Source organism: Condylura cristata, unplaced genomic scaffold (genome assembly GCF_000260355.1).
Source record: "Condylura cristata isolate star-nosed mole 26May11 unplaced genomic scaffold, ConCri1.0 scaffold00041, whole genome shotgun sequence".
Classification (NCBI taxonomy): domain Eukaryota; kingdom Metazoa; phylum Chordata; class Mammalia; order Eulipotyphla; family Talpidae; genus Condylura; species Condylura cristata.
In genome coordinates, this window is record NW_004567142.1 from 3,796,677 (window position 1) to 3,819,250 (window position 22,574).

A 22,574-nucleotide genomic window follows, 5' to 3' on the forward strand; every position below is an offset into this window, starting at 1 on the left:
TCGCAGTGAGATTTGGTCCCAGGTTGCCTTAGGGACTTGGTCACCACACATTTCCCTACTTCACTACAGCCTACCAGGCTCCTGTCCGCTCCTTGCACGTGCCCAGTACTGTCGCACCACAAGACATTGCATATGCTGTTCCCCGTGCTGGGAATGCTTTTCCCCACAGCATCTACAGGCTTGGACCACTTACTTGATTTGGTCACTACTCAGGTGTTAAGTGGCTAACGGCCACCTGTTTTAAGGGGGCCAGTCACTGAGTGAATGGGAGTGAGTGGGCAGGACTGAAGCTGAAAAGCACATGTTCCTCCCTTTCTGGGGCCAGTGCAGGGACCCAGGACAGCCAGCTCCCCTTGCATAGGTCCTGGGTCAGGACATGCTTGAAACCATAACCTGCCCTCCTAGGGTCCTGTTCCGGTCAAGCTAAGGAGGATCACACAAGCCCATCCTCTCTCTGCTCAAAATTCTGTGACTAGAGGGGCTGGGGTGGGGTGGGGGGAGTGCTGAAGCTCTGATACTTGCCCCAATATGGATGAGGCTCAAAAGAGTAGGCCATGTGAAAGAAGCCAGCAAGGAGAGGTGGTGATCCTGAGTCCACGTGCAACAAAAACTCAGAACAGGCCAATCCATACACCTCAAGGTGGATGGGAGGTTGCCCCAGGTGAGGGCATGGAGAGGGATGAAAAGAGCTGTGGATGGGTAGACGGCTTCATTTTGGGGTGAAAGAAGTTGATGACCGGTATGGACGTTGGAAAGCCCCTGAAGAACATGCTTTCAACGCAAGGACTTTACCGTGTGAAAATACTGCTGCCAGGAAGCGTCGCGGAAACAAACTCGGAGAGGCTCCGCAGCGCCCCCTGGAGGGAGCACAGGCTCATGGCCTGCCCGCATCCTGCCGCGAAGAGCTGGGCGACTCTGACGCCTAACTCACCGCGGGCCACAGAACCACGCACAGAGACACTGTGGTAGAAGAAAGACCCACTTTGCCACGTAGTCTTCGTCAGATACGTCTGAGGCCCAAAGCCTGGTTGATGGACGCACGAGCACCGCACAGACACCACCTCTCCCGAAGGCACAGCCCCACCCTCAGCCATCCCTCAGCGACCCCAGCCCCATTCGGTGGCAGGACAGCTGTGGACACTCGTGGGGACGCCCACTGCACGGACGGCGAGCCCCACAATCATGCACTCCCCCTCTCTCCCTACAGGATTCCAAGGACCCCAAGCAGGCCACCCTGCTACACCACCTCCCCAGCTCTTCCCATTCAGCAAAGCTCACTCACCGCACAGGCAACTGGGAACTCTGGCGTCCAGGGGGCGAGTTACTCACCTCAGGAAGTGAGGGAGGTATTTTTAGTTACAATTAACCTCCTGCCCAGATTCTCTCTACCCAGGGCACTTCCAATTGGTTTAATTAGGGAGGCATTTCCAGTGCCCTAAGTGTGGGGGAGGGAAGAGCCTTGACGGTTTATATGTCAGCTTCCTTTGCACTGCAGTCTTTTTGCTGGCTTAGCAAGGTCTGGGGTGGCAAGTACTGGGTACTTTTGTTCTCAAAAATCAAACTTTCTGGTAAGACTGTGGGGTAGGTAATATTGCAGGTAGGTGAAGTGCTGGTGTAGGCGCCAGCTTAGGGCAAATGCTGCTAGCGGCAAGAACTGGTAGCGTTAAGGAGCCAGTGGGGTGCCAGCCCAGGACCCAGTTTTAATTTTTTTAAATATAATTTCACCTCGACAGTCTTCCTTGGGAGGAGTCTGTAGTCTGATCAGTTGAGAATCCCAACAGATCAGCTGGTTCCGCCCCTCAGCTCAGAGCGCAGTTGCTGTCATCCCAAGGAACAGCCTCTGCTCTGAATGAGCACCCACTATGTGCCAGGCACTGTGCTGGGATGGCCCTGGCAGCACAGCAATCCCACGGGGTGGCTCTATTTTTTTTTTTATTACAAAGTTTATTTTTACATCATTTTGCACATTTTTTTTTCCATCTCGATTGTAATCCCCACGGGTTTCCCATCACCAGATCACCCCTGTGCCACCAAGGGGTGGCTCTATTAACGGTAAGAAATTGACATCTGTGAAGCTATTTTTAAAGCGAGCCGGCAACCACAGCAGAGAAATCACAAGACCTTTCTCGTTTGAGCTGCATGGAGACCCCTGGGTTGGGCCAAAAGCATTTAAGAAACCATCCAGTAAACAATCCTTTAAGAGCTAATGATTATGGGCTTCCAGCTGGAAGATAGTCACTTCCTTTCATCTTTTCTAGAAGATCATTAGCCAATCATGGACAGCCCAGGATAGTTTAAGCTTGTAAATTATAATCAACTCTTTTTCTTTGACCACTTACCTCTTCTTCCTCTTTCCCTCCCTCAAAAACAAAACAAAAAAAACTCATTTTGTCCCTTCCCAGGGCACATGTAAGGTTTTTACCTGAATCTGTGTCCCCTGGGTTATAATTATTTGATTCCAATAAATGTGCTTTGCCTTTTCACTGCTCCCACATTTCTAGAGGAACACTACTGTCCCTGTTTTTCACTTGTGGAAAATGAGGTCCAGATAGGTGAAGTGGAAGGTCCCAGGTAGTACAGCAGTGCTTGAATTCATGTCTGTCAGTGCAACTCTTAATGGGTGAGGCTATGCACACCCGGCCTACTCACTTCCTTTGGGACAGACAGAAACTTAATCTGTGAGCCAGTGTGACAGACTGATGCCAAAACAGCCAAACTTCTTCAAGGCTCCCTGCAATCACATCTCAGGAGTTTGGAGCTCCCCAACCCTGCCTTGTGGGGACATTGGTTCCTCCATTCTTGAATCTGGGCTGGTCTGGGCAGTGGAGATACCAGTGGGCCAATGTCCACAGAAGTAACAGAACGTGATGTTCAGCTATGAGTCATGGACCATTACCTAGACTTGCAGAACCAAGAGATGCCTGACAAGGAACCAAGAAAACAAAATGAGGGGCCACTGCACCACATTCAAAAATGAGGGGTTCATATGAAGGACTTCTCCCCATATGGCCAATTTGTACTGATCCACTGGACTTCAGCCAAGTCGACATCCCTTTGCCTTTTACATGCTTCTTGGCCAATAAAACTGCATCGCCAAAATCTCTTCCCCTGGGAGGGAAGAGAGATTTGAGTTTTGGGCTCTTTTCTTTTAGCCAGCTCACAAATAAGCTCTTTCTTGTTTCAAAATGCTGGTTTCATAATGTTGGTTTTATGTGCATTGGGCAGCAGCCCCCTTGTCTCTGTATCAACTATTGTTATAATTAGTGATTTATGAGCTTCAACTTGATTAAAAACTTGATTTTTGGAAGAGACACAATAACTCAGATTGGTGGCTTATCGTTTTTAAGATTTTATCATTAAAAAAAAGGTAGACGACATCAGAGAAGGATGGTAGGGGGAGAGAGGAGGTAACTAGGATGAAAGGAACCTCTTCCAAATGTCGGATCCAGGTGACCTTCCTTCCCTGACAGCCCCAGCTCACCCCCAATCCCTTCTCTGTCCTGGGGGTGAGGGCAGGGCCCAGTCACCAGCTTCTGAAGACCCAAACCTAGGAATTCAGCTAGGGTTCCAGGCAGAGGTGAGGGCAGAAGTGGGGCACGGGGCCTAGAGGCCTGTCTTTGTCCTTGAGAGACCCTCAAGGGGGTACTCAGGCCCCCCCATGTCCTGGCAGGGCCCCAGGGAGGTAGGCATTGAGTGGGGGAGGGGCCTTAGGAGATAAGGTCCTGAGGCCAGAGGGTCAGGCAGGAACTGGAACCAAGTGGGAGCTGGTGGTCACAGTCCAGAGCTCTGTGGAGAGTGGGGAAGAGGCTAAATCAGGAGGTGGAGAGGAGTTCTGGCCACATATCAGCAGTCCCCAAATTCCATAGTGAGAGTGAGAGAAAGAGAGTTTGGGAGAGTCACAGGGCAAGAGGAAAGAGGAAAGAGAGTGAGAAGGAGAGATAGAAGGGAAAGGGAAGAGAAAGAGGGAGAGTAAGGGAGGAGAGAGAGGGAAGGAAGGAATGAGAGAAGGAAGAGGGGAGAGGACCAGAACAAAAATGAAGAAGAGAGAGAGATTAAAAAGGGAACAAGGAGACAGTCAAGACAAACATATAGCTAGAGGAAGAGAAAGAAACAGGCAGGACAGGACAGAAGAAGAGACAGGTAGATAATCAGAGATGAAGCTGCAGAAAGAGAAAGAATGAGACACAGGCAGACAGAGCAAAGACAAGGTGGGAGAGACAGAAAAGGGCAAGGGAGAAATGGAGAAGAGGCAGCCTTCTGGGATAGCAGGATGAGACCCTTCCATCTCTGATGATCCCAGAGAACCCACGCCATATTCATCCAGCAGACCACCACTGCTCTGTCTCCCCTTCCCAGGCCCCCACCATACCTAAGTTTTCCCAGGTCTCCATTCTTATCTCCAGCCTTTCTGCTGGCCCTGAATTCTTTACCCACCCAATTTATCAGCTTCAGCCCAACCCAGTATTCCCACCCTCTCATGTGTGCACATGACAGGGAGTGAGGGTGGTGGAGGGAGTATTTCAGAGCCATGAGAGTTCTAATTGCTTCAGGACTTTGCACACACACATGCTCCTGCATCATTGCTTATTGCCCTGGTTTCCATTCCAAAGTCATCTCCTCTAGACATCTCTCTCTCTGAATCCTCCAGTCTGGGTCAGATGTCAGCTCCTCCAGGAAAACTTTCCTGAACATACCCCATGTTTGATATATATTATATATATTTGGAGATGTATGGATGGGTGGATGAATGGGTGGGGAGCAAGTGGGTGACAAGGATAAGTGGACAGTGGGTGGAAGGGAGGATGAGGGGATGAATGTGGAGGGGGGAGTATGGGTGAGTAGATGTGTTTGGATGAGTGGTGGGGGGGTAGGTGAATGATTGCTAAATAGATGAATTGATAAACTAGTGGATACTTGATGTGTAAATGAGTGGATAAATGGGATTGATGGATGGGTAAATGAATGAGTGGATTCATTTGCGTAAAGATGGGTGGAAGGGTGGGTCAGTGTGTTTTCTGATGATGGTGGTTAGTGAGTCGATGGATGATGGTTACAGGGACAGATGCATGGGTGGGTAGGTAGGTAGGTAGGTGACTACATGGCTAATAAGTAAGTGAGTGGATCCATGTGGAGGTGGATGGATGAATGGGTAGATGAGGCTGGTGGGTAGAGAGGAATCAACAAGTGAGTGGATGTTTGGATGAATGATGAATAAGTGATGACTGATGGGTAGATAAATATATGGATGGGTAAGTGAGTTGTTGGATGGATGGATGAAAAATCTTCCCACCAAGACTTAGAAAACCATAGTGACCCTATTCTGGGTAGACCCACTACTAGATTCTGAAATCCCCCAACCCAGTGTTCCCCTAGACCTTGAGTGCTCACATGTCTCCTGAATCCAGATTCTATAGATAATGCCACTCTCCTTCCAAGTTCAAATTCATTCCCATTGATCCTGGAAGACAGAATAAAAGGGTTAGTGGATCTTCACCAGACCAAATAGGATCTTCACCTACTTCCCTCTTTCACCCCTTCCTCCACCACTGGATCCCTCTATCAAGGCAGACTGTACCATCTTTTGAGAGAATAACGGTGCTATAAGGAAAAGTAGAGCCTCCCAAGGAGTGAACTTGGTGAAGAGAAAGTTGATATTGGTTATGAGCCCCATTTTGCAAATGAGGCACTGTATTGTTCCTGAACACAACTGGCACTCTTTGTTTAGAGGAGGGGCCTGGTTGCTGAAGGAATGGCTTAATAAGATGGCAGGAGCTTACCTGGAGGCCTGACAGCCATGTGTGGTTGAGTTTCCGTGTAGCCCCCCATGGGCTGGGCCTCTGGGCTGAAGGTGGTACCCTGCCCTGTGAGGAGGGTTGAGGGACATAAGCTAAGTCCCAGAATGCCTGGCTTTGACACTCCCCCAGGAACACCAGTTCCCCATGTCCTACTTTCTCTCTGTACCTGTGCGATTGGATTGGTCAATCATTGGTTGCACAATGCGTCTCCGGGCATTAATGAACCTGGTGTGTGGGAACAGAGACAGTGTGTAAAGAGGGAGTGGGAAAGAAACAGAGGTGGCACACAGAGTTGGTAAGAGGAGATGGAGGATAGGGAGGCAAAAGGCACAAGGACAGAAGCTTTAAGGGGCTTCTGTGTCTCTTTCAGCACCGCGGACAGCGCCCTCCACCCACCGGGCCTGGCAAGGAGCTGCCAGACCTCCTGGGTCACTCACCAATTGTTCACTTGTAGGATGGTGAGCCCCGTGTCTTGCGCCAACTGTTTCTTCTGCTCCTCCGAGGGGTACGGGTGCTGTGGCCACCAGCAAGAGTCACCCTGCCTGTCCAGCTGCCCCAAGGCCTGGCCTGCCCTGGCCCGGGGGATGTTAAGCCCAGGCTGGGGCAGGGGGCTTAAGAACCAGCATGTATGGTCTTTTCCACGGTCCCAGGGGCCCAATGGGGCAAAGCAGAGGCAGGTTTCAGGCAATTACGTCTGCCTCTTTCAGCAAATAGAGGCTAATTGGCCGGTTCTCCTTAGGGACTCCATAGAGAGGAAGCTTCATCACCCCATACAAGGCAAAACCCAGCTAGAGCCTCTCTGGGTCTCTCTCAGGGTCTCTGTATATGTCTCTCCCTGTCTTAATTTCTTTCTCTGTGGCTCTCCTTCTGTTTCCATCCCTCCTACCCCCCCACCCCCATCTGTATCTCCATGGCCCTCTGTGAATCAGTCTCTTGTCTCTCACTCTTGCTTGTATTTCATTGTCTCTATTTTTGTTTCAGCCTCTCCCAGCCTCTGTGCTTGAGTCTCCCCATCTCACCTCCCATCCCTGGTCTCTCTCAGGGCCACAGTCTGAGAAGCCTCCCTCCTCCATCTCTCTCTGCTCCCATCTAGCACTCGAAGCCCCAGGGGTCTCACCGAGAGGTGCTGGAACAGCCAGGCTCTCATGATGTTGGTGGCCACCTTGGGAAAGATCCCCCTCTTCTTGTTCCGACGCCGTTCCTGGTCCAGTTCTTCATCCTCTCCACCAGAACTTGGTGAGGCCACACTTGTGTCTCCTGATGGAGAAGAAACATGCACGCTGTATTTGTGGACAGTAAGGGTGGGAAGTCAGAGGGATCCAGAACCTTCACCAAGACACCTTTCCACACCCCAGTCATCCTTGCCACCCTGGAAGTTCAACTTGCTGTCTAAGCTCAATCCTCAGACTACCATATTTTCATCCCTCAACGCCCAAGTTCTCACCTTGGTCACTGGAGTTGTCCCCACTCTGGGAGGCCAGGCCCCCACTGGACGGACCAGGGGTCACGCTGTCTTCATTGTCTCTAATCCATGCATTATTCTGGAAAACAAGAATTAGATGTGAGTGCCATGGTTTGAGGTTCAATATAGACTGTACTCGCCTCTTGTGACTGTGTGATCTTGTACCTCTCTGGACAATAATGGCCCTCACCTCACAGAGGGTGGCAGGGCCCAATGGGTTAATTTAAGTAAAGGTACAAAACAATTGTCCCATAAAGCTGAGCTCCTACAGACCTATAAAACCTTATCTGAAATCCATGGGGCCAGTGTCAGAATTCAGAAGTTTTCAAATTTTTAGGCCACCAATCAGTGCTCACACCATGTCTACCATAACACCCCAGCAGGGTCTGGGCCATGACCTCGTCAGCAAACCCATTAACGTTTCTACAGCAAAGTGGATGCATATTTAACGAAGTGGAATAAATAAAGGCTATAAATAGCCTCTCATTAGTTCAGGTCAGATTTTGCTGCCAAGTGAGTTTGCATTAAACTTATGAGGGGAAAAACTTCCCCTTTGCAGAGATTCAGAGGTCTCAGAATCACAGATCAGGGATTCCAGGGCTGTATTTCTGTAATCCAAATTCCAACACACTATGAGAGACTTAATGTGTGACTTTCGTCCTCTGCCCCAGTTCTGCATCCCAAGAAGCAGACCAACCTATAAAGACAGTGTCAAGACTGCTTTCTCCTTCAGCATAGGCCTGATTCAGTCACTGGGAGGCAGACAGGGGGTGGGCAGTCTCTCATCAAACACCAGGGTACCTCCTCACCCTTACTGATTATCCTAGATGCCCCTCGCCACCAATATCCCTTCCCAAATGCACCACTGTAGATGCATCATCTGTGTCTGGCTAGGGTTCGGCCTGAGAAGTTTCCCCCAGACAGTGGTCTGTGCAGCTGATGCAGCTTGTGGTTGGGGTATGTCCTGCCCAGCTGACTCCCAGCCCCAGGCGCACCTGATCTGGAATGCTGGGGCAAGAAGCTGGGTAGTCCTCGAGATCATCCCTGCAGCTGACATCTCGATCCTCGATGACCAGGTCGATGGGCATCTTTCCCTTGAGGCAGGTGATGTAGCGGTGACAGAAGTTGTCGCACAGGTCGTGGACCTGAGGGGGCACCGGGGTACTGGGGGGACCACCCGGGGGCTCGGACTGGGGTGCACAGGGGCACCCCAGTGCCCAACACCAGTGGGGAGGGAGCCTGCAGTGGGGCGGAGGGGCAGGTGGGGGAGGGATGCAGGTGTGAGGGGAAGTAAGAAGCGCTCACCTTCTCCAGCTCTAGCAGATGGAACCGGAGCACCTGTATGGCCTGTATCATCTGAACATGAAGACAGGAAAAGAAAGAAGGGGAGGGTGGGAGAAGAGAAAGGGGAGGAGTAGAGGGAAAAGATGAATAGGTCAGGAAAGAGAGAGAGAGGGAAAAGGAGAAGAAAAAGAGGGAAAAAAGGAAGGAGAAGGGAATGAGAAGAGAAGGAAGGAGAGAGAGAGAGAAGGGGGAGGTGGAGAAAGGAGCGAAGAGAGACAGAGAATCAGAAAATGAGATGGAAAGACAAAAATGGTGACAGACAGAGACAAAAACAGTGTCAGGGGCAAAGAGAAACAGAGAACAGCCATGAAGATCCAGAAGTAAGGCAAGAGTCAGTGAATATGGAAGAGAAGCAGGAGACAGAAGAGGACCCATCACAGGAGGATTGAGTGGGGGTAGATGATAATAAAATATAGAGCCACCCTTCCCTGCAAACTACACTTCCCAGGATCCTTTGCCATAGGGCTCAACCAATGGGAAGCCCTGGCGGGAGCTTGGAAACCAATAGGCTGGGAGCTGCCAGGGGATGCCTACCTCCTCTCCTGCTCTAGTCTCTGGAGACTCCACTCCTTTGGTCCTGTGCTCTGCTGTCCCGATGGCTAGAGCAGCTAGCTCTAGCCCCCCATTTTGGGCCATCAACTCTTCTAAGTGCTTGAGTCTGATTAACTCATTAAACCCTCCCAACATCGCTGCAGAATAGAAATCACTTCTAGCTACACTTCACAGATGAGGAAGCCAGGCACAGGGAGATGGAGCCACTTGCCCTGGTTCTCAGAGCTGGCAGGTGGCGGAGCCAGGAGGACCTGAACTCAGATCCTCAAATATAAACCAAAGGACCCTGTGAATGCAGGCTCACCACGCTTTACTGCATTTCATTGCTGATAATGTATGTTGTGTTGTGGTTTCTAAATTGCAGGTTTGCAGCAACCTGGAGCCCAGTAAGCCTGTGACTCCATTTTTCCAAGAAGCATAAGCTCAAGTTGCATCTCTCTGTAGGTACACCTTATTTTTAAGCCGCTATGCTATTGTATATTGATCACACTACAGCATAGTGCAAACACATATTTCACATGCATTGGAAACCAAGAAATCTGTGTGGGTCACTTGTATTCACTTTATTTTAGTGATATGGTACCCAACCTGCACTATATCCGAGGTGCAGGTTGGAGAACTTGGATCAGGGGGTCTCCTCTCTGTTCCTGCAAACAACTCAGGGTCTGGAGTAAGGCTGGGAGAGCTCCTGAAGGCAGGGGCATTGGAGTGGGCCCAGATCTCACCAGATTGTCCAGTTCCGGGTTGGAGGAGAAGAGAGGTCTTTCTGAGCGGACCTGGGAGGAAGAGAGAGGCAAAGAGGGTGGTGTGGTGTGTCCCACTGCCCCTCCCACTGGGGTGTCCTGGCACATGCGCAGCGGATGAGGGTGCCCACCTGCTTGGCAAAGGCAGCGATGTCCTCGTTGAAGGAATCAGAGGAGCAGACATCCCCCCCCAGGGGCGTGGCCAGCCCTGTGCCTGCCCCATCACGGGGTGAGCATGTGGCCAGTTCACATTTTTCAAAGACCAAGGCCAGCAGAGGGAAGAGTGGGTGTCTGGAGGAGAAGCCACAGAAGAGAGAGTTTGTGAGGGGGAAGGCAGGGCAGCTGGGAAGTATAGAAAAACTTGGAGGAGAGAAGAGATGGAGAGGAGACATGAAGAGACAGAGAGAGACAGAGCAAAAGAAAGCAAATGGATCTGGAGAGAAACCCAGGGACACAGACTCCCCCAACCCCAATCCTGAGACTCCATAGAGCCTTGATATTGTCATCACTCACCCATAGATCTCATCCTTCTCCCTCTTCAGGCCTTCACTGTCCAAGCCTGGGGGTGGGGGCTGAGCTGGCCGGTGAGGGCCATAGGGTCCAGAGGCTCTCGGGGTTGAGGACACCGCCTCTGAGAAGCCAACCAGGGTTGTGGTGCCATCCACGATGCCTGGGTACTGGGGCAACTCATCATACTGAGGGAGACCAGAAGGAAAGAGCCCCAGGGGGTTGTCAGTGTCCGCTGCACCCAGACAGCCTGCTGAGAAACCCCCTACCTGGGACTCAGGTGACAGCACCCCATCCCCTTGCCCCAGCTACCTGAGCACTACCAGCCAGGCCCTTAAGGTCCCATGATGAGTCTGGGGTCTGAAGGCTCTACCCCAAGGCCTCTGCTTATACTCCTGGACTATGAAAATGTCCTGTCCTAGATTACTGATGTGTGAGCAGGGGTGTCCAGAAGAGATGGTCTAGGTTTGGGTGTGAGGAGCCGGTAGGGTGCTGGGGATTCCCTGACCGGTAACATCCAGCCCCTCTTAGAATGAGGACAGGGAAGAGAGAACTGAGAAGAGAGATTCAGAGAGAAAGATGGGAAGGTGGGGGGAGAAATGGGGAGAAAGATGAAAATAAATGAAAAGAGAGAGGCATAGGAGATCGAGAGAGGTGCAAAAACAGGAGAGTGAGAAGAGGGAAGAGAGAGAGAGAGAGGAAGGAGGGAGAGAGACACCGAGGAGACTGAAACTGAGTCTCACGCACTGACATGTCCCTAAAAGCCTAGCATTGTTTGTACACAAATGTTCAAACACAGTCTCCCTGACATCAATTTCATCGCAATGGTCACATTTGCTTAACATATTTGTCTTAACAACCTATCACCCTATATACACACACACACAGCCAAACAGGCACAGGAATGAATGAATGAATGGGTAAACGAGGCACTTAGCACCTTCGGGCATGAATGAATGGCGCAGGTATCCACGAGTGAATGAATGGGGTATCTAGCCCCTGCTTGCATGAATGCCTGGCACACATTCAATAAACACTTGTTGAACCACCACAAACCCCCCTGTACGACCACACAAAACACGTTGCAGACTGCTCCAAAGAGAGCCTAGATCAGCCGGCAGGCTTTGGCGGTCAGTTCAGAAGCAAAGCACAGGGGAGCCTGGGACCTTTAAGGCTGCAAAGCACACCCACTCCTTGGAAAGGAATAATCAACCGAGGCTTGCAGAGGAAAGAGAGGGTGCAAGCAGGTCCCACCACTGACCCCCGCTGTGCGTGGAGGGTTGGGTATGTGTCTTACTTCCTCTTCTAACTTCTCCTGAGCCCTGAAGTTTGTCCAACTGTTCAGCGCCCATCCTGTGAGCAGTGGGGTCCATGCTCGAAGGCCCCACTCCCAAAGGGGAATACACACCACCTCCCCTCCCATCTCTCCCTGCTGGGGGACTACAGGCTGACCCCCACCTGGTGAGAACCTCTCTGAGGACTATCCCCTCTCCTCCTCTCCCTCCCCCTCTGCAGGACTAGGAACAAAAGTAGATAGGACTAGGGAGGATAGAAAAGGAAGGGGGTGTTAGATAAAAGCCTGAGATAGAGGAGGAGACCAAGGGACACAGACAGGGGAGAAGGAGGCGCAGAGAAGGGAGCCAGGCGGAGCAGGGAGAGAGGCGGCAGAGAAAGAGATGGGGGTGGGGGTGGGGGTGCGTGTGAGGGCAGAGGCCAGAGCCTGGGAAGGAGGTGTGGGAAACAGAGACGAGCTTGGGTCCCCGCCCTGCGACCTACCCTCCGGGCCATGGGCTGATGCCGCCGACAGCTCCTGGGTCCTTCCAGGGCCTGGCCAGCGGGGAGGGCGCAGCCAGGGGCACTGGCCCCCAAGGGCCCGAGGTGCCAACGCCAGGGGGTGGGGCAGGAGGCTGGATGCCCGGCCCCCCCACCCCCACCGCCGTCAGTGGCAGGCGCCGGGCAGTATGGGGGCTCCGAGCATGGACCCCCAGCGTCTCCCCCGCGGGGGTCACAGCCTGGGGCTCATGCCAGCCGGCGAAAGGGAGCGGAGGCGGGGAGGGTCGCCAAGGCCCCCTCCCGGGGGCCTCCCGTCCCTCCCGCGGCTCCTAGGAGAACTGAACCAGCCTGAGACAAACAGACCGAGAGACTGGGGAGCGAGGAGGCGATGGGGGTCCCCAGCCGGGCGACGAAGGGCGGGAGCGAGCCGGCCGGACCCGGGTGAGCGGGGCTCCCCGCGCGGGCGAAGCGTCCCAGCGTTGGCGGGCCGGAGAGACGCCGGCCGGCCGCTCGGTCTCCCCCTCGCTCTCCCTCTCCCTGTCTCTCCCTCTCTCTGTGGTCACATCCGGAAGTTCCACCTCGGAGATGCTTAACCCACTGTCCGCCGGCGGCGCGGGCGCGGGCAGGGCGCGGCGGGAGCGTCAGGGCGCGGCGGGAGCGTCGTGGTCCCCTCTCGCCGCCCACCGCGGTCCATCCCCGGACTCGCCGCTTCCTTTTTGCGGCCGCTTTTATAGCGGGGTCTTGCAGTGTCTGGTCGTCGTCGTCCCCACCCACCGCCCACCCTCTCCCACTCACCGCCCACCCTCTCCCCCCCATTCTGCTCTGGGTCTTCTCTGGCTCCCCCCTCAGGGCCGCCACAGGTCTGGGTCTCCCCCCTTTCCTCCCAGTTTTCCCTGTTCCCACCTCTGTCTGCCCGGGTTCCCTCTTTCTTTCTATGTCTTCAACTCTTCCCCACCCCTTTTCTTCCTCTTTGTCACTCCGTCTCTATCTGTGGGTGTTTCTCTTTCATCTCTGCCCTACAAAGCTCTTTCTCTCTCCTCTCCCTGCTCCCCCCAGGCTCCCAGAGAACCCCCTTTCCTCCTCCCCTGGGAGACAGGACACGTGCTTGAAGTTGGGTGTGTGTGCGTGTGTGTGTGTGTGTGTGTGTGTGTGTGTGTGCAGGAGTGACTTATCTCTGTCTGAATATGGTGAGGATGGGTGTGCTCAGAGGCATCTCTGCCCATGGAAGATGCTTAGCTTGAAGTTCCCTCTCTGTTCTGGGGGAGCCTGTGGATCTCCACAACTGAGGGTAAATGTCTGGTGCTGTAGGTTGGACAACAGATCCTTGGCTTGCCTGGATTCTTGGAGCCTGGGACCCAGATAGCTTCTAAAATTTGTGGTTTGTGGGACCAAACAGTACAGAGCCCCTACTCAGTGCTGGGTAGTGTTCTGGGAGTGTGTGTGCATGTGCTTGTTTGGGGTGGTGGGGGGCTGGGGCGGGGGGGGGCAACTTATGTATAGGTCAACTTATGTATATCAGGCACTCACATGTTCTTTGGGATGTGATGGGAGAGAGAATAATCAAGGAAATAAATACGTATGTATGAAATAATGTCTACAAGCGTGTGCCGGCTGAAACAGAGGGGATGGTGTTTGTGAGTGGACAGGGCAAGCCCTCGGAAGAGGTGACACCTGAGGAAAGACCTGAAGAAGGTGAGGAGAGAGGAAGGCTGAGAGGCTATCTGGGAAAGACCACTCCAGGCAGGGGAAGAGCAGGTACAAAGGCCCTGGGCAGGAATGTGCCTGGTGTTTTAGAGTAAGGAAGGGGTGAGGGACCAGAGAGACCCCTCGGATTCATTGTTTTGTTGGCTTCTTCTACATTAGGGGCTCTTTATCCTCAAGTATCTGGAATCTAAGGAGGTGTGCACATGGGCGTCAGACCTGGAAACCCCCTAAATTGCATGGCAGGCTGTGGGCTTGGTGCTCATGTGCTTCCTCCAGGGAGACAGCTGTAGTTTTTACCCTATTCTCACAAAGGGATACTGACTCCCCCTAAAAAGTTTAAACCACTCCAGAGGGATGATCCCCAAGAGAAATGAGACAGAGGTGCAGCGGGGAATGGACTTTCTCTCTGGGACAGAGACCCAGAGGGAAAGGGGGAGAGAGACTCAGAAAAATGGGAAGACATGGATCCAGAGAGATGGGGAGGCACAGACTTAGAGTGGGGGCAGAGATAGGGGCTACGGGGGGGGGGCAGAAGGCGGTGTGCCCACCCCATGGGCTCACTGAAGACATTTTACAACCTTCATAAACCCCTGGGCCTCTCCTCCTGCTCCCATCTGGTAGAAATGAAACAAAGCCTTGTCCTGGGGCTATAGCAGGAGGGCTCAGGTGCAGGCAGCAGTGAGGGCCCCTGGGAGAGGGTGCCTGCAGGCTGTAGGGGAGGGTTCAGCTGATGGCTTGGGTCCCTGGGGCCCCTAGGCAGGCCCCTCCTTTATCAGCCCCCCTCAGTTCTGCCTCCAGCCCCCCACTCCCCGGCTCTGTCCCCACTCCCCAGGATCTCAGCCTCTCTGTCCCTGACTCTAGTCCTCTGACACTCCCACACATTGACCCTTCTTCCTGGATGCTGGTTCCCTTCAGAAGTCTGAGGTCTGAAGTCCTTCCCTCTCTGAGCCTTAGTCTCCCTCTCTGCTGGAGGGATGATGGGTGTGGAGGGATGAGGAGGAATGGTGAAACCAGAGGTGCCTGGAATTGGGGTCCTTGACTGGCTGCTGAGCCCCAGGTTCCTAGCTCTTGCCCTCCCCTCGAGCTCTGGGGTGATGCTGGCCCTTTAAGGACCAAAGAGGACTGAGAGCCTTTAATCACTGCCACCCACACTCCCCGCCCCCCTGATAGGGGTTTTGGAGCAGAAAATTAATTTAAACCACTTTTTAATTAAAGATGCCATGCTCCCTGTGTGTCCCCTCTGCAGTCTTCAGTGGAGGCTCAGAGTGGGGGACCCAGGGGGTCTGGGCCCCATCTCAACTGGCACCTCAAGGGACATGCTGAATTCTTCACTCCCAACTGGGCTGTACTGGCCAGTGACTCAGAGTGACCTTGAGAGGTGGGGAGGAAGGGGGCTGATGGAGAGAGCAAGACTGATGGAAGAGGGGGGCAGGGAGAAGGAGGAGAGAGATAAGGGAGAGAAGGGGAGGAGAGTGATGAGGAAGGGAAAATAGAGAAGTAACCAGAGGAAGGGGGGGAGAGAAAGGGGAGGAGAGGAGAGTTGGAGGGAGAGAGGAGAAAGAGACTGTGGGAGAAGGAGAGAGGGAGATGAGGGAAGAAAGAGTCTCAGAGACAAATTTTTCTTGCAGGGCCCTGAGCCTAAAAGGAACCCAAACAAGGAAGGGCTTGGACTCTAGGGCATAAATCTTTTTAATTAAAGAAAGGAGCGCAGTGTTAGAAAGGCAAAAATAGGAGTGTCTGGGAGAGAGACTGGTGGGGAAACAACAAGACTGACACCCCCACTCCTCTGCCACCCCCCCATGCCCTACACACACACACACACACACACACACACACACACACACACACCCCACCCTCCAAAGGCTGCTGGAACAGGGAAGGTCCCACGGAGGACTGGGCAGGCGTTGCGTGTGTGTGTGTGTGTGTGTGTGCGTGTGTGTGTGCTGGGGTGTGGACTTGCACATCCTCACTGCACGTGCATGTGTGTTCCTTGCTGAGTGTGTCGGCAACCCGTGCCCACCCTCTCCAACCCCATATGCACAGTGAGAACTGGCCCTGGAGGGGTCTCTCCCTCTAGTCCCACCTTGCCCCCCATGTATAACCCCAGACCTTGCCCTCCCATGGGGTGATGTGGAGACATCCTGTTTCCCCACAGGACCTAGGTAGGCCCCTCCTCCCCACCACCCTCCCCAGCACCCACCACTCAGGCCGTCAGCACCCCTGGGGCCCCAGCATCTGCCTTGTAAGAGGGCTGAAGGACCAGGACTCACTGGGCCCCTCCTGCCTCCCCTGTGGGTCCTGCTAATTCTCTGCCTGGCCCCTTCCGTAGCACCAGCTCTGTCCCTCTCCTGCCTGCTGGCCTTCCTTCTCTGTCCCTAGCTCCCCTAGGATCTTTATCTCTGCTCAGGGCTGAGGTGAGAGGTCCTAAAAGCGGGGACCCTTTGTGTTCTGTTTCTGTTTTGGGGGAGTCTGCCTGTCTGATCCTCTGTCTCACTGTTTTTCCCTGCATCTTTTTTGCCGTCTTTCTTTCTCTGATTTCTCTTTCTCTAGGGACCTGTCTCTGGCCTGTGTCTCCACCCCTCTCTCTCTCCATCTCTCCTCCTCCCTACATCCCCAGCCCCGAGTCCCTGGGTCTCTGCCTTCCTGCTTCTCTCCCTCGATGCCCCACCCACTGCCCAGGCCACAGAGGCATCGCCTGGACTCCCCAAGTCCTCCCCCTGCCTGGCCTGGATCCAGAGGAAGAAAACATTTATCTTGGTGGCCCCCGCCCCCACCCACCTCCTCCGGTCTGGCGGGGCCCATCCATCACCGGAGCTGGCAGGCTGGCGGTTCATTTGTCACCTGCCGCCTTCTGCCCCGCCAAGCAATCATACCATTAGCCATGGCTCAGCAGAGGCCACCCGAGACCTGAGGACCGACCTGACCTGGGCAGGGGGGTCTCCACACTGCAACGCCTGCCCCTGCCCCCTTCTCTGCACCTGTTTTTAACCCCCCTCTCCTTGTTCGCTGACTCTGCTTTCCTCCAGTTTCTCTTCAGGCCGCTTTCTGGGTTTCCTCTCTTCTCTTCCTCTCCTTCTCCCCTTCCACCCTCCCTCGTTTCCGTGCCCTCTCTCACTGTCCCTCCCTGACTTGGGTGTGTGTCTGTCCATCTGTCCCCATATCTGTCTGATGTGTGTCTCCAGCCATCTTCATTGTGTCTCTCAATCTGTCTTTCCATGGCGTCCCTCTCTCTCCCTCTCGGTGTCCCTTTGTCTCTCAACCTCTCCCCCTTCCCCACGTCTCACTTCCACGTGTCTCTCTCAGGCAGCTCTGTCTCTTGATCTGAATATCCAGCTTTCCTGTTTCCTCTCCTTTCCTTGCTCTGTGCACCCTCCCCGGACCCCGGGTGCCTCTCTACATCCTGGCTGTCAGGTCCTGGTCTGTGTCTCCCCATCGCCTTCGCTCTCCCCGCTCCTTGCTTGCTCGGCCCAGTCCTCGTGTCTCTGTGACTCTCCAGGCCTCTTCTCTCTTCCTTCATCTCTGGCTTTCTGCGCTGTGATGGGACTGGAGTCATGCCCCTGGCATGGGCTCTGCCCATCTCCCACCTCCCTCAGCGCTGCTGTCTGGGCTTCTTTCTCTTTTGTTCTGTAACCCCTCTCCTCTGCCTCTTCCCGCCCCCACCCAGCCCTGCACGCCAACTGCCCTTTCAGTCCATCCTGCCTGACATTTCCTTCCTCTCACCTCCCAAGGAGAAAATTGCAAGGAGAGGGCAGAGAAGTGGGGAGGCCAACAGCAGGGGGTACATGGAGCAAGAGGATGGGAACTGGTGCTAAAGGGGAAACTGAGGCAGAGAATTAGCAGGACAGAGGAAAAGACAGGAGGGACCCCAGCAGGTCCTGGCTCACACAGGCATTGAGAACAGATGAGCACTTCCAGACCTAGGGAGCCTGTTCCTCCTCTCCCCCCAACTTGAGAATCAGAATGTTTCCCCCCAGTCTGACTTCAACCCCAGGGGAATGGCAGCATACCCAGGATGTGCCAGCAGCTGACTCCTCTCTGTTCCCTGGCAGGACCAGATGATGTGTGCAGCCTCAGCTATGCCCATGCATTTGCGTGCTGGAAGACAGAGGTGGGAAACCCTTAGGAGGGGGTGGTGAACAGGGCCTGTACCCCACTCATACCTCATGACCAATGACAGGTCCCCATGCTGGGTCCCCTGCCACCCTTTCACTGAATATACTTTAGGGACCAGGTGTGCAGTGCTGGGAAGCAACCCCTGCCCCCCAACCCCCACCCTTCGCCTTCCATCACCAACAGACAGAAGCATGTCGATTACCCAAATTATCTTGACCCTCAGGTTGAGCACCCAGCGGGGTCCTATGGAGTCCCCTGCAATCCCTGGTGCCCACAGTGGCAACTTGCTCATGAATATACACTTTGAAGTCTTCCTTCCCTTCTCTGTCTCCCCTCCAGAAAGAATCGTGCTCCAGACAAATTGCCTTTCTCCCATCCTGCTCAGGTTGGGACAAGGTAGATGGCAGGAGGAGGGGACTTGGGGACAAGAAGGCTCCCTGTGGTGGGGAATTGTGTGTCCACTGGGTGAATCTGTGGTGCTCGGATGCTTGGTCAAGCACCAGCCTGGATTTGCTGTGAAGGTATTTTTCAGATGAGTCTCATTTAAATCAGTAGACTTTAAGGAAAGCAGATTATCCTCCATAATGTGGATGGGCTTTGTCCAATCAGTTGAACGCTTTAAGAGAAAAGACTGAGGTCTCCCAAAGAAGAGCGAAATCTGTTTCTGGAAGATCTTTGAACTCAAGCTGCAAGGAATCCAGCCACCGTGCACCTCTTCTGCAGGGAGAGGAGCTGCCTGGAGAGACGAAGTGGCTGGCTCAGCACCAGCCACCAGCAGCCCACCCCTCACATCCTAGTCCTGGCCTTGCTCTACACAAATGCAGGCACATGACCTCAGCCAGCACCACACATGAACAGCAGAGCCACATAAACACACGGTGTGAGGAAGCACCCAGTGGGCCTCTGGATCTGCAGGCTCTGCATCTGTGAGTTCTTGCCACTCCTGACTCCTCCCCAAAGCAGATGGTGGTCGTTGCATCATCCTCCCCCACTATCTGTCCCCCCCAAGGCTGCTCCTGAGCTCCCAGGTGAAGTTGGTTGCATGAGTCACCTGCCAGTGCCCGAGATATGAAGGAGGCCATGGAAATAAATCTCATGGGGTTATCCCTGAAAGATGTGGGATGGGACCCTCATGGCTGGATTTCCACGCACTCCAAACCCAGTGAGTGTATTTGATAGCCAGGTAGAGAAGAAATACTCACTACATGCTCATGTTATAGATGAAAGTCTGAAGTCAAAGTTGGAACTGGAAATTTTTGACCGGTCTCTGTATTAGCATCCTGTGGCTGCTGAAACAAATCACCACTCAGGGGCTTAAACAACATAGATTTATTCTCTTTTAGTTCTGGAGGCCAGAAGTCTAACATCCAGGTGACAGCAGGGCTCTGTCCCTTCTGGAAGCTCTGGGGGAAACCTGTTCGCTTGCATCCTCCAGCTGCCAGAGGCTGCCTGCTTTCCTGGGCTCGTGGCCCCTTCCTCATGCCACTCTAATTTCCTATTTCTCTGTTCCATTGTCGACTGTAGTCAACCTTCCCATCCCTCACTTATAAGGCTACCTAGGGTCCACCCAGATAATCAAGGTCTCACTGGAAGACCTTTAGCTGAATCATGTGTGTCTTTTACCATGTAAGGGAACAAGTCACAGGTCTGAGGACTAGGACATGTACATCTGGACACCTTACTGGAGCTCTCAGTCAGCCTCTGTAAGTGCAGCTTTGGAATGCACCCAAGCGTTCTTTGTCCTGTGTACTCTCAGAGAGCTCCACCACTGGATACAGGAGTCTGAGGTCAAGGTTGCAGCCCTGGCCATACTGGTACCGTCTCAGATTCCAGAATGACTGTTCCCTCACAGCTCCCACCTCTGCTAGCCCTATGACACCTGCCTTTTGGGATACCTTTTCCTCCACCCTGCACACTTTTATTAGTATCTGTTGACTCTCTCTCTGTCACCCAGCTCAGTGCTGTGTCCTGGTACAGAGTCCCTTTGCCCCTATAGGTCCCAACCTGACAACCACCTCTTGTCCCCACTGCGCTCTGAGCTGAGGGAGAGCAGGGTCCAGGGGCATTTTGGTCACCATGGCATCCCCAGCAAAGCACCAGACACAGCTCCAGATGTGAAGGAGAATGTGATTGAGTTCTGGGGACTGGAGGGAGAGAAGGGGGCATGCCTCCCTCCTCCATTTCCATCCTCTCCCCTGGGGCTGGGGATTTAGCACCTAGAACTCATTGGCCAAGACTTTCTATGCTGCTGAGGCTGTGTGTTCTAGCATGGCGGGTGTGTGTGTGTGTGTACGCGCGCGCATGAGTGAGTGAGAGAGCACACATGAGAGAAGAAACAGGAAAGTGAGCAGGCAAGATGAGGATATCTGGAAAGTATGACTTTCCCTATTTACTGAGCTTACTGTGTGATCCTAATATCTATTAACTAATTCTAATCCTATTAGATAATTCTAACAGGTATTATTCTAACAGATATTATAATTTAATACAACAGCCTGTGAAATAGGTACCATTAGTCCCCCTTTTTGGCCTCACCATCACTGGCCCCATGTTCCAGATGAGGGTACTGAGGCACAGAGGAAATAAATTACTATGCTTTGCTGCCTGCCTTCCATGCGTAATGGTTTCAGTCTCACCCAAGCTGATTTGCATGGACTTCCTGGCATCCAGGGGAGAATCTCTTCCATCCCTGCCCTTCCTGGCTCCGAACACTTGAGGCAAGTTGCTTTACCCCTCAGAGCCTCCGTTCCTCACCTGTAGAATGGGCATCGGTCCTTGGACTCATGATGGATTAACCAGGAGGCTCAGCACAGTGCCTGGCGCCCGCCGTGGGCTCCTCATAGCTGCCAGCTGTGCTTGGCACTCCTCCTGACCTTGTCTCCTAATTGTTCCTGTGCCCTTGAACTCCATGCCCTCCATCTGCCCCAACTTGGGGGAAGCCAATACAAACCCTACACGTTCTTCCCCAGCCCCTCTCCCCTTCACAGCGAGATGCCCCAAATTGTGGCCTAGGTGCTCTGGCTGTTTTCCCACTTTCCACTTCAGACCAGTCCGACTTCCATCTGACACCCCTCACCCCCAAATAGCTCTCCTCAAGGCCTAAATCCAAAGAACACTGACTAGTTCTTGGCCTTTGGTCCTGTTGTCCACACTGTCTTTCTGGAAATGTCTTTGGACTTCAGGTACCCCCCTCACGTCTTCCCACTGACACAGGCCTCTCACCTTCCAAGTGCCCCTTAAGGGTAGCTTCTTCCAGGCACTGTTCATGCCCTGTGCTCATAGCACAGCCCTGCCCCCCCCCCCAGTTGTGGTGAGTCTCACTACCAACAAGTACCCTTTCTCTCTTAGGGTGGCCCCCTCTCCATCACTCGAGTGTCTTCCCTCCCTGACCCCCTGGATGTCCCAGGGAGACCTCACCCTCAACATGTAATATCCTGAACCCACAGATGCTCAGAACCTGCTCTCCTATAGACTTCCACCTTCCTGCCCCAAGCGAGGTGAGGCCTCACTTGCTGTGCAGCCAACTCTCCATTGCCCCCCTGCACCCCATATCCCGTTCATGCTAACCACTCACAGGATCACCAAAAAAAGCCACCCAGAAGTTTTCAGGTCTATACTCCTTCATCAGGAGTCTCACACACCCACTCTCTCACACTTTCCTTCTATTTCAGGATTGACAAAGTTACTTGTTAAATCAGGGAGCCCTAGTGGCCTGGGCACTCTGCTCAGGGGAATTAGGATGCTCCCCCTTTCTGTATTCCCAGGATGCTCTAGGAAGAGGAATAGCTTGTGACTGACAGAAAGGGGCGTGGCTAAGGAAGGCACCTGGGTGAGCCACGGGCATAGCTAAGGAAGCTCCTGGAGACCCGCAGGGTGACTGGCGCCAGTGGATGCACCTTGCTGCAGACCAGGAGCATGGAAAACCTAGATTACTGGGTCTCGTTCACAAGTGCCCAACTCTCAGTCAGAGACCTCTTTAGCACCCTCCTTCTAAATACCAACTTCCCACAGGAAGGCTGTTTATCAGGCAGACTTTCAAAGTTTTATGGCAACTTTTACAGAAATCACATTGAATAGAGACAGTGACTGGTGTTGATGAGCGAAGCGTAGAGAAAGGGAGTGGGTGACAGGTGTGGGATGTCGGAGCGGATGCACAACAGGACAGGATGCTATAGATTGGGGAAGCAGAGTGTGATGGGGGTTGCAGGGTCAACCTGGGGGTCCCAAGAAGTGGGAAGCACTTCTCACACCCCAAGTTTGTCCTTTGGGCAGAAAACATCAACAGTAAGAAAATGCAGATGGCCTACCCTCAGATGGGCAGCCTCCAAAGTTAAAAATACCCCTGACCCCAGTCCCTCCCTCCCACCCGCCCCTGCTCCCCAGCAGGCAGAGATGTGGCAGCATTTGCTGGCTTGTAGCGTTGGTCCTCCGGGACCCTCGGTCTCTTCTTCGAGGGCCCTGCCTGGATTGGCTGGCACTGAGGGCATAATGAACCTTCTAGATTGTCAGGGGAGATCGGCAGGATTCTAGCCTCCTCCCCAAAGTCGATTCTCATGGCTGGGGGACTCTGCTGCCCTCTCA

General features: G+C 53.4%; 1 protein-coding gene across 2 annotated transcripts; it reads right to left on the bottom strand.

Annotated features, from left to right (window-relative positions):
- Window positions 1–3,334: 3,334 nt before the first annotated feature.
- On the bottom strand, window positions 3,335–12,691 carry MEIS3 (Meis homeobox 3). Of its 2 annotated transcripts, none has more exons than XM_012733814.1 (13): window positions 12,180–12,691; window positions 10,410–10,591; window positions 10,028–10,187; window positions 9,879–9,929; window positions 8,563–8,613; window positions 8,253–8,351; window positions 7,240–7,336; window positions 6,913–7,052; window positions 6,233–6,309; window positions 5,962–6,020; window positions 5,778–5,861; window positions 5,389–5,458; window positions 3,335–3,786 (listed from the first exon to the last, which is right to left on the bottom strand). In XM_012733814.1, exons 1-12 carry the CDS (start codon window positions 12,189–12,191, stop codon window positions 5,409–5,411), a joined length of 1,062 nt encoding a protein of 353 aa, XP_012589268.1. In that variant the 5' UTR covers window positions 12,192–12,691; the 3' UTR covers window positions 3,335–3,786; window positions 5,389–5,408. The 2 variants fall into 2 exon arrangements, with proteins under 2 accessions (XP_012589268.1, XP_012589267.1); XM_012733813.1 differs by having other exon boundaries at window positions 8,253–8,402.
- Window positions 12,692–22,574: the final 9,883 nt, after the last annotated feature.